The sequence below is a fragment of the Anser brachyrhynchus genome, assembly GCF_964034855.1.
Source record: "Anser brachyrhynchus genome assembly, chromosome: Z".
NCBI classification, from domain to species: domain Eukaryota; kingdom Metazoa; phylum Chordata; class Aves; order Anseriformes; family Anatidae; genus Anser; species Anser brachyrhynchus.
Genome location: NC_137697.1, coordinates 78158914 through 78171194, shown reverse-complemented (window position 1 = coordinate 78171194; position 12281 = coordinate 78158914). Strand labels below are relative to the sequence as shown.

The 12281-nt window shown below is 34.5% G+C and overlaps 1 protein-coding gene across 4 annotated transcripts in view; it reads left to right on the top strand.

Annotated features, from left to right (window-relative positions):
• MCTP1 (multiple C2 and transmembrane domain containing 1) overlaps window positions 1-12281 on the top strand; it is a gene marked incomplete at its 3' end in the record, with an annotated part of 270851 nt that overhangs the window by 118246 nt on the left and 140324 nt on the right. For 3 of the 4 annotated variants that reach the window (XM_080572689.1, XM_080572687.1, XM_080572688.1), the window contains 3 exons: window positions 106-185; window positions 750-858; window positions 7769-7807. In XM_080572689.1, the coding sequence (XP_080428815.1) occupies window positions 106-185; window positions 750-858; window positions 7769-7807 (228 nt within the window). The remainder of the gene's footprint in view (window positions 1-105; window positions 186-749; window positions 859-7768; window positions 7808-12281) is intronic. The other variant, XM_080572690.1, reaches the window with a different exon arrangement.

Below are 12281 nucleotides of genomic sequence, written 5' to 3'. Positions count from 1 at the left end.
GTGGCTTAACTCTGGAAAAGGATTTTAAAGAACGTGAAGCAGCAAAATTTCAAAAAAATAAGATTTCTAATGCTGGAAAATGCTTTTATCCCCTGTGCATCATAGGTGTTCGACTATGACTTTGGACTTCAAGATGACTTTATTGGATCAGCATTTTTGGATCTCACTTCATTAGAATTAAACAGGTATGGCACAAACAAGCCTATGGAGTAATTCTGTAGGTTTGTCAATTTCATGTTTCTGGAATTGTAAATAGAACCTTATGCTGAAAAGTAATAATGTAAACCTACATCACATAAAACTGGCAGAAGGAAAACATTTAGTTTTAGGGAATTACTGTAACATTAACATTAATAATGTAGTAACTGATCATGCAGAAAATTTGTTACAGCATCTATAGAGATATAAGTTTTATAACCACTTTACTCTTGTTCTTATTTTATTTCTGTCCACATATTACCACCTACTGCTTATGTTTATTTTTCTTCTTTATTTTTTTTATTTATTTTTTAATCCATTACCATTTTGGTTGATTTAATTGCTTGAGCATGTGTAAGTACTTAACGTGGAGAAACAGCATTTAGTATTTATTTATGAGACTGCAGTACTTAAAGATATAAATAAGCTAAATTTGTGACATCGTTTTCAAGTAGTTTCATATAAATACAGATTTCTTTAATTGTAATGGTTCAGAAATGTAATTATCTGAAAACCTGCAACCAAAACAAATACATGTTTTTCTCTTGTAGGCAAACAGATGTTACTTTGAGTCTGAAGGATCCTCATTACCCAGACCATGATCTGGGAAGCATATTGTTATCAGTTCTGTTGGCTCCTAGAGAAGAACAGCGAGAGGCGGTAATTGCAAATATTTTTATAAGTGTCATCACTCTTGTGACCCCTCTATGGTTAGATGACTTAAAACACAAGAATAAACGATATATCGTGAGATTAATTTGATATTTCCAGGTCTTAGAACAATGCTGAGCAGTGTTTCAGGTATAGTTGAGCATACTTCATCTGGGTTGGATTCTCCCTGAGATGGTAGTGAGTGATTCAAACAGAACATAAACAGTCTGCAGTTTCAAATAAAGTCAGTTGCAGGTGAACAGTGGTGGTTAATGTAGAAGAATATCAATGAACCATTGGTGAAGAATTTTGGACCCAGTGCTGCCATCTCCAGATAAGAATATTTGAATACTAATCCACACTGAAAGGAAAGAAACTCGAGGAAAAGTAGTATTTCTACTTTTGGGCTTTTAGTGATGAATTATTACCTGGTATTTTTCAATTTTATTAATAGATTTAAATTGATTTTTTTTCTGGTTTTCTGTGTTTATTGTAATTCCTTCATCAATCTTAGTTTTCTAAGTTGTTTAGCTAGTGAAAATGCTTTCTAGTTTTGTAGATAGGTCCTGTTGTGACAAATTCTGTCTGCAGTTTGGATGCGTTTTGTTTTTAATTTTTCATCTGTTGGTTTTTGACTTAAATAGTGATAGTACATCTACAGTAGTAATACAAGAGATGAAATCTTCTACAGAGGTTGTAAAATAATCTGAATTCCTTTCAGTTCAGAGAGGGGAAAAGAAGTGTTAATCTGATGAAATTTTTCATTCATATTCTGTGTCTGTACTGCAAACAGGGATATGATCAACTTTATAGTTTTTGTAAAAGCATATACATTTCTGTAATGCTACAGGACACTGGTGTGACAGATAATCCTGTTACATACCTGACAAATATTGGTGTGTTGTGATACTCTTCTTTGTCCAACTTTTCCCCTAGTGCTAATTAAATAACCTAGTAACTCAGTAACTGGAACTAGGTATTTGGTAATTGGTACAACAAAGGTGCAGAGTTCTGAAAACAAGTTTCTCCTCTCTTGTTTTTCTTTATGACATTCTGTCAGAAATTACCAAGAATAATGGAAAATAGTAATAATGTACAGGGAGTTTATTTAAACTATATTTAAATTTATTTTATTTAAATTATATTATTCTTTCTTTAAGCTATACCTTTGTGCAGGCAACTCAGAAAAGTTCCTTGCAAATTTTCGACACAAAAGTGTTCATCATTTGACTTGAAAACATACATGATTTCATCATTGTTTTTATGTCTTTGAGTAAAAACAGCATTTCTGAGTCAGGTGATAATAGCCCTGTCATTCCAAGTGATTTTGGTATTATCATGCTGTAATCTTAAATCGTGAAGCACAGAATAAATGTGCTTTGGTGTGCAAAACCATTACACGGACAGTAGAAGTTTGTTTGATTTTTTCACCATACAGATAGGATACCTGCTGTGTCTTTCAGTCTTAAGGAAGAATATTATCTATTACACAAAGAGAGCTCATGAAAATCACGTTTGAAAAAGTGAAATTAAGACACTACAGTGTGACATGTCTTTCATATGGGCATTTGGTCAGTAAATTTAGGAACTGAATGTGCCATAGACTTGCTGGACAACAATTTTTCACATACCCAACTGACTGATGGTAATAAGAGGAAAAACTGTTTCTGTGCTGTTATACATTTCATTGTTACCTTTCTATTTAGTAAGTTAATGCTTTTACTTTATCTGAAGTGATCTTTGTTGTTGTTGTTGTTCAAGCTGTTGTTTTTTGGCACTTTATTCTAAAAACGCCCAGGATTGACAATGCCCTGATTCTTAATCTCGAGTTTTCTACTTATTATTAGAAATCAGTCTTGCCAAGATATGGAGCTCACAGCAGTCCTAACAAAGTTACAGTAAAATTAGAGAACTTATGTAACAGTGAAGGAAAGATGACCAATAAGCGTAATACTGAATTGATGTATACAAATGTAGTATAGGTTTAATAGGTCAGGCCACAATTACCTTTTATGCAGTTACCACACGTACTTGTATATTTGTTAATTAGACTTTATTTACTCTCTAAGGAGTAAGTATATTACAAAATATATCACTCAAATTGAATTGTCATCCTTGACTGTTTTTAAAAGGTCTTGTATAATAATGAGGATAATTTTTATTGAGTTTATCTTTGTTGAGAGCAATAAATTTTCGAATGCTGTGCTAGATGATCAAAGCTAATTCTTGTCTGCTATAGAAACATGTACTGTATAAAACAGTAATTAAGGAAAATCCCAATCTATATAGTGTTCCATTTGAATGATTACTGCTTCCCTTCTATTTGGTTATCTCTATATAGGTAATAATTCAAACAGTACCTGTTGAAACTTACAGATAGAAACATGTCAGGATCCTTAAATATGTATTAAAGATTGCTGCAGAGAAAGTGTGTCTTCACATCATAACCGCTTTTTCCTGAGTCCTTCCAAATTTTCTTAAATGTTTTTGGTTTGATGTTCCTATATAACCTACGTTTCAAAAGTATATTTTCTTCTGCTAAGCTTTATTCGTTCAACTGATTACAAAACGTATGAACAGTTTAAAGTTATATAAGTGGTGTAAAATGGTTAAATTACAAAGCTGAAGAATTCTGAAATTAACGGGTAGCACTTATACGTATTTCATGTACTTAAAGTCCCATGTTCTTAAATTATAAGTGTGCCTTAGGATCATTTTTGGGGAAAGAAAAAGAATAGCTTCAACGGCAGATGTATTAGCTTTCCTACATTGCTATAGCATAGAAGTAGCATTGTGTCTGACCTTATATTTTGGCAGCTCTATAGTCACACTTCAAACACCAGTTCTCTGAACAATACTTGCTGTTTGTAACGTATTGTTTGAGAATTTTTGCTGCAGATTAGACCTTCCAAGCAGATCATTTAGCTACCTGAATTGGAGCTACTGAGAGCGCTTTGGAGGTCTGGCATTGATGTGTAGATAAGGTCGAGTCTTCTGACAATATGTTTTTTGTATCTAGATAGAGGACAACTCTTAATAGCAAACCATTTTATTGGCATAGCAAAATAGTGTAGGTACATATTACAAGAAGTGTCCTGTCATCGTGAGTAAGAACTATTGATACTGTTAGCACCTGTGCTGGTTGATAAGATATTCCAGTTGGAATTTCAGTGGACTAGTGGCAGAAAATTGGGGGCCTTATTGTGTATTGCTTCCTACCTATGAGGGGGAGCTATTATTGCAAATCATTTTAAAAAGAAGCAGTTACTATGAAATAGTAATAGTTGATCATGTTTTGGATGGAACTAACCTTTATGAAGCCTTGAGATGTGCAAAGAGATGTGAGAGATTTGGTATGGTACACAGATGAGCATTTTCTTCCTTCTTACTGGAAGAATTTCTGACAAAATGCAAATTTTCAGTGTGCTGATAGATAAGATTTTCTTTCTAATTTATAGCTAAAAGGTCCCATTTCCTAAGATCAAAACAAATCTCATCTTTAGATTCAGATAACTATTAAGAATATTAACATTTGCATATAACTATATAAAATTATATTAATAACTGGAAGAGCTGGGAATTTATCACCAAATCTTGTTATACTGTCATAAGCAATGCTTAAGGAGTTTACAGTGCTTCCAGGAGAATAATATTAGACATGGTTTCAATTTAAAACAGGCTCCATATACTATGTTCATAAATAACACGTGGTTTGATTTTCATGGTCTGTTTTCTCAGGAAAAACATGTAGAAGTAGCCTGCAATTGTCTATGAGTATGAGCAACTGAACAAATTAACATTTCTAGCAAATCTTATATGGATCTTTGCCTTCGGTGTCCTAGTGCTTTTTCTGACAGCATAAAAATTGTAACTTTGCAAGTACTAATCTCATAATATAATGCCATTCAAATTATGTACCTGAATAGAGGTCTATTCTTCTGAGTATTGTTGAAAGGAAAAGTCAGATTTGTTCTGACTTTTGAACATTCATTAAATTGTGAATCAAAATTGATGAATGAATTATTCTTATACACCACAGAAGTAAGAATGTTTTTAGTATTCATGAATACTAACACAATTGAGTTGCACTAGTTCCAATAATTCGTTTGCATTTGCTTTGTGCTGTTAACAGTACTTGTTCTTTACATTAATATTGCTGTTTGAATTACTTTGCTTTGATAGAACAGTTTAGTTAACTAGTGTAAACAAAGAAGACTTAAAATTAAAAAGTACACAAAAAGTATGTGTATACAAAAACATAGTAAAATCTATGAGCTCTACAAAAAAATACTTTTATCTCTACTTGTAAAAATATGTTTATGATGTAGTCTCTTCTGCCGTTTCCTTAATTTCTCCTTTTGAAGAATGTAATTTTAAAAAGTCAGAACTAACAAAGAAGTGGATTTTCTCTTCAACATGCTTGAATAAAGCTTGTTTTGTTTCTTTAATTCTGACAGCATTTACCTTTAAATACCTGTACATTATGCATGCCTGTGTGTCATTTATATTGCATGCATGCCAATCAAAAATGTGTATGAGATGTCTGCAAATTCTATGCTTGGTGTTGTAACCATTGGTGCCGTGGTGCATGTGACTGTTTTGGCTCTTTCTCTAGCAGAGTGCAGTGCACAGGTTTTGTCACTGGAGAACTTGCACAGTGTCCGTGAGTTCCTTGGAGCTGCACATCTCCTGTGTATTCTCTAGATCAGTCGCTTCCAGCCTAGGGCTTAAAAACAACTCTCGGCTACAGGGAATCAGAAAGTTGGGGGCTTGGGGCCAGCAGAGCTTGAGCACTACTGTTTGGCAGCTGCCAATGGCTTGAGTAACATAGAAAATGGAAAAAAAAAGGAAGCATATGAGTGTTACTTGGATATTGCTCTTTGGTGAGAATTAAATTACAGCATCTTTTTTTCCTTAAACAATTAATCCCAAATGATGTTTTGTTTTGTTTTGTTTTATGCTTTTGACTTTTTTTGCTTTTTTTGTCAATAAAAATATTGACAATATGCTGTCAATTTGCTCAATTTGCTTACTGTCTTAAATCTTACAGTCTAAAACTGTCAGTCTTACAGTGTAAGCTTGTTTTTGTCTTTTTAACCTTGCCAAAGGGATAATGATATATAATAGAAGAAAGAATGACAGAAGGGGAGTCAGTCATGGAGTATTTTTGTATCACACAGTTCCACGTAGAGTAGACCACCCACCACAACCTGCCCCATGCTATATATTTGTTTCATTGGCTTCTAAGGGTGGTTTTGATTGATTCAGCTTAACCTGCTGCGGCTGGTGATGTTGCTAGTGCACTCAGCAAGTAAGTCACGTTTCTTTAGCTGCTGCACACACCTAACTCATCGAAGCTGAAATGATACTACACAGGTGTCTGATTCACATAACTGGGCTGAATCATCCTCCCTGCTCACAGCCTGGTCCACAGCTGAGTGGGTGTAGATGTGTGGGATGAAGCAGCTGCGAGGAAGGGAGGTGCAAAGGTAGGTCGGACAGGATGCAGGAATGTGGTTATACAAGAAATGCTATGGGCCTAGAGCTGCTTGCTCCCCACATGCCTCTCATTCTGCCCATAAGAAGGAGTGAAGTGGCTTTCTCCAGCTTTGTAAAAAATTTAATATCTATATATATTTAACAAGGCTACGGTACCATTAACTTAATGGCAGAGCCGTTAAGCTTTCTGACCGTAGCAACTTAACAATTTTCTTCACCAGCTTTTTTCTCCTCCCAACAAACTGCATCTATTGGAACCAAATTCTGGATATTTTAAAAGTAGGGAAAACACGTATTTCTTCCAGGTGGTTTTTTTTTTTTTTTCCTTGCCCCCCCCCCCCCCCCCCCCCCATTTAATACTTATTTCGTACTGAGTAAAACACTCACGTTTCAAAATTTGTTTCAGTCTGAAGAACAAAGCATTTTTGCAATAGTTAATTAAAAAGTAAACATTGTACTTGTTTTTCCACAGTCTAAAAAAAAGTTTAAAGAGAAATTAATGGCCTTCGATTTGTTCTTGCCCAGTGTAAGCACAAGCTGGAAAATGTTGTTAAATTGCACAAACTAATTTCTCTGTATTTCCACAGAACTGCTTTAAGCAATAGTTGTGTTCACAGATAAATTGTCCACAGATAAATTATCCATCTTGACCTGTTTTATTTACCAATTAGGAATCTGTTTCTCTCGACACTATCTTCCAGCATGTTAGAGCAGTACCAAGGTTTTACAGATCACTTACGTAGCAGGACACAGCTACTGTGATTTGTTGTTTTGTTGGGTTTTTTAGATTGAAGGTATGCACTTTTTTCTTGACCATATACTTAATTTTAGCCCATGTGTGTGATTATCAAAAAATAGAGCTATTTTTACTGCTGTGAAGCTAAATAGTAGTGATAATCTTAAAATTTTTGTAATAGATGCATGTTGTCCAAGAATCCTTACGTGGGGCATAGGGTTTATCTTTATGTGGCTATGCCTGTGAGCTAAACAGTAGTGTTCTGAAGAATTGGAGTACATTAATATTTATAAAACAGTCATTCAAGGATCAGGAAAAATTGAATTCAGTATAAGTAATGGCAAATTACTTTTTTTTTCCTTATCCAATTCTTTTTTCTCTTCTTTTTTTTTCTTAAAAAAAAGAAAAAGAAAAATATATTTATATATAAATCTTTTTAACATAATGCATTGTCTCCAGAAATAAGAAATTCATACCACCCAGAGAAGTATACCTGGGTGTGAACACTGCTGCTAGATGTCTGGATTTATTTTAGTTTTGTGTAGTTGTCGCTGGAGTGAGTGTATGTGTTGCTGCTTCAGTGGTAATGGTGGTTCAATGTGGATTGTCCCTTTGGAGAGACAGCTGGCCTCCTTTTCTGTATTTCAGAGAAAAGGTAATTAAAATGCTCTATTTTATTTTCAGACAATGCTAATGAGGAAGAGTTGGAAAAGATCAAGTAAGGTAAATTTTAGCATGTGGTCTTCTGGCATTTTTATTACAAGAACTTTGATGTTTTACCAGACATGCCATGCAGGACTTGTGACACAAGATTTATCATCTTCCTAATTGTGTTTTAATGAAATTGTTTGTATTCTGTCAAATCAAAATCATGAAACAGCTGAGATTTTAATGTAATTATTACATCATTCAAGTTTGTTGTAGCATTTTAGCTTGTCTTGGAAGTCATCTAGTAACTTCTGATAATGACAAGTGAAGGTGTTCTAACTTTTTCTGATAGCTTTAATATCTCATGTATAAACAATTTCTTTTAACACTTATGTGTTAATGTTTAAAAAGAGTTCATGTCAGAGGGTAACTCATGTTCCTATTACTTATTATTATTGCTGTTTACAATGCTTGTGTGAAAAAAATGTTCAGAGTGGCACTTCTCAAAGATAAATTTCTCTAACCACATGACATGCACGTATAGCAAAGAACAATAGCCAGGTTTTCCAAGAGCAGAGGAATCAGTCTTCACTTTATACAGCTCTTTAGATGCATCTCCAGGCAAATTCAGTATCTGACTTCACTACTCCTAGGAGTTATGTGAGTGAGAAAAAGGGTCAGCGTATGTTCTTTTCCTCTAGGGAAAGGCTGGGAGATTCACTGTAGCAGAGTACATTCAGTCTTACCTTTTTCCGGTATGTGTTTTCAAAAACATAAAGAAAACGTTCATAATTTCACAGCAGTTTTCTGGCTGCTCTTACTGAATGCTGTTATGCTGCTTTTGAGTTGAGTTGAGCCTTATTATTATTTTTGTAATTAGAAATAGTTTTATATAGGAAAGTTTAAATAGTTTTAAATCTGAAAGTCTTCATCTGCATTGGTAGATTTTTTTTTTAAATATATTTTCATGTAAAGGTGTTAAAATGAGAACAAATGAAATAGCTATAAAGGGTAATTTCACTTCATAAAATAAGTGATTTACTTTTCTAGCATACTGATGGACAAGGTCATAGGAGGTTATTGATAAACTGTGTTTTATGTACTGCTCACTGGAAAATATTTGCATGGTATTTTTAACCTTAAAAAAAAAAAAAAGGAGCAGGGTTTATAATTCTTGGGCTCTGATTTGGGTTTTCACAAAGTTTGCTTCTGTGATACAGGACGGTATGTAATCTGTGTTTCCTTTCTGAAATATACGAAGCAAAGATAGTTGGTGGCGTGGTGGTGCATATTTTGCTTCTCGTATGGTTTGTGTAACGTTTCCCAAAATACATACATAAGTTGCTCAAACTTCTTCTACAGTTGTGAGGTTGGCAAAGGGCCTGGCTGTTCTGCACCCTGCCAGCTAACTCCTCATGTGCTGAACGTATTGGAGGAGAGTTTGTAAAATCAGTTTAGGAAAAAATTGTCCCAAACTTCATTTCAGTTTGACACAAATCTGAACTTTGATAATCCAGAATGAATGGCATGTCATGATAGCTGGCAATTCTTCAGAGCTGTTCACCTGAATTATTCACCTGTGTTTTCCTTTGTTATGTTCATTTGGTAACACTTAATTCAGTAGTCGCCATTTTTGAAAAGGGGAATATCAGAAGATTTAGCAAATAGCAAATGCATGAATTTAAATATTACATTTTTTTACATTTATCTCAGCTCAAGTCATACTTTTGCCTAAATTTGTAATACATGTATAATGAGTAATACACATTGCTATGCTTGTAGTCTGTAGACAGAAGTCTCCCAGTTAAGCCACAGAACTGTGTGATAAACTGCACTGTTTTTTAATTGAAGTCACATTTGTTTTAGTCTGCTCATTTATCTTGTGGGACTCTTCTAGAATTCCAAATCCCTGAACTGTTTTTAGGGGAAAAAAATAAGTAAATTAAAAACATTTGATTTGCAAACAAATCTCTCCAAAAAACAGTTTTCTCTGGGGTGTGGAGTGACCAATATTAAATAAGACGTCATTTGCCCGTTTAAAAAATGTTGAGAGACAGGTGCTTAATGCTTTTAGATAATAAAGAAAGTTCCCTATCTGAGATCCTTCATCTTTGGGGAGTATTTGTACTACATTTATGAGAGTTGAGAAAAAACAGAATTTAAAAAATTTTTTGAAATATCAGTATAAATTTTCCATTTTTTTAAGCTTTCTGAAGTCTTTAACATGGCACTTCTAGGAAATCAGTCTGATTTTGTACATTATGATAGTGTACATTACTTTTTTAAACTGAGGTACTTTAAATCTAGATTTTCTATAATATACATAACTTGAATTTAGGACGTAACAAATGCACACTGTTATCACATCACTATGTTACGAGCTGCTTAACTTGCTTGTAAGTTGAGGAGAGGAGAAGAAAACTATTTGTAGGGTCTGAATAGTCAGAGGCATTCATTTAAACCAAGTAGAGGATTTTTTTAAGCTTCTGCTAGCTTTTTCAAAGGAAAAAATGAACAGCTTTAACCTCTGTCAATGGGTTTTCCTCTTTGTGCGTGGAACCTGATTTTTTTGACTTTCTTGGTACTCCGTGTCAACCACACAGTTTTTCTTTAGGGCAAGTTTTCCTTTTTGTGTTAATTCTTCCCATAGATACAGACTTGTCTTTCTCTTTATGGAAGGACCTCCTGGGTTTCGACCTGCATCCTGGTCTCCCTGTTTTCTGTTTTCTGCTTTTTGCTATGTTTTTAAAACTTTAGGAAAAAATTAGTTCTGGCTTTTTATTTACTCATTTCCCTCAGCACAGAAGCTTAATCAGTCACTGAGGAAAGGATATGGGAAGAGCCTATTAACATGTTGGCAGCATAAAAATGAGTTAGGAATATACACGTATTACTCTCTTTCTTCTCATTTTATATTCTGTTCAGTACAGTGCTGTCAAACATAACAACAAAAAAGTTGCCTCTTTTATTAAGTACTTCCTTTCATTTTTCTCTTAGCTTCTAATGATGAAATTTAATTTCTTTTGTCATTTGCCTTTACTACCAAAATGTTTTTTAGATAAAACCTTACTGCTTCTAGCACTTCTATAATGTGGAGTGGTGTTTAACATTGAAATCAAAAGCATAAATTTGTGGTCAATCAAGCTGTAATTGTACTTCACTATCAATTTATGTTAGAGCAAATGTGTTTTCCAGTCAAAATTAATTTTTGTTTGTTTGTTTGTTGGTTGTTTTTCTTGGTTATAGCTGGGAAAGGAGAAGAGCTGATATGCTTAATTAAGAAAAAAAAAAGTTGGGTATTTTATAGTTTTTACCTCCCACTACAATGTGCTGACTTTCCAAGTGGCTCTCCCTGCGAGGAGTTACAGGTTTTTTTATAAACATTGCTTGTTTTTTTAGAGATATCAGGTAATCCTACCTGCATTTGACAATTAATCGTTTTCATTAACATAAGCAGAAACCTTTCTTTGTGCCACTCTTTCGAAGAACATTTCATGTTATTTTGAGCAGACAGACTTTTCTGCAGAGAATCTGAAGGTACTGGTAAATTTGGCCCCTTTCTCACTGATGCTGTAAAATTTTCTGTATGACTGCAGGAAGTTAATTCAGAAGAATGCAGGGGATAGTGACGTCAGGTAGTGTGAGGGGAAGGCAATAAAATATGAAAGAATGATCTTGGAAAGGTAATGAGAGGCCAACAGCAAGGCAGGTGGTTTTGGTGAACAGACTGAATCTTGCTTCCCAGATTTTCAGTTGCCTCGGATATTAAAAAACCTACTTGTGTGCACATTGGATGTGAAAAAAGACAGGAAATAGGAGTGACCACCTGAAAAGTTGTCTTCCTGCCCTAACGTGTGAACAACGTAGCCAAACTGTGCTGACTGTTTGTTTAATCTGTCCATAAAAATCTACAGTGATGGATGTTCTGCCACTATGCTATCATTTCCATTAGAATGCTGTTTTTTTTTTTTTTCTCCTAGTGTCTAACAGTATCTCCTGTGATGCAAATTGTGCTTATCTCTTCCCTTGACACAGATAGATATGTTTTGTCACAGTGATTTGGGCACAATTTACATACGCATTTTAGAGTACGTCTGGGGGAAAAAAAAAAAAAGCTATTTTGAAAAAAATACATGTATATTTAATTTGAAGGAAAGTTTTGGGGTGTTCAGGTGCTAAAGATGAAGAGTCTGTAGGAAGAAACAAAACAATGGTTTAGTCAATTAGGTTTTGCTCTGTGTAGATAGTATGTCAGAAGGAATAGTGATAAGATGGGAGAAATTAACAAGACTGTTGATGGTTGACCACAGCCAGCACAAAGCCTTGATGCTGTGCAAACACTGTTCAGCAACAGGTAACAACACAGTGGTGTGTCATCAACAATGTTTTAGGAACAAATCCAAAACACAGCACCTTCCAGGCTGCTGAGGGAAAACTGAACTCCATCCCAGCCAGACCCGGTACAAGGTCAAATGAAGTTTTTTGGTCAGACTGATTTTCTAACAACCTTTGCTGGGTCTTGGCTCACTGTTAGTTGTGGAGCATGCAG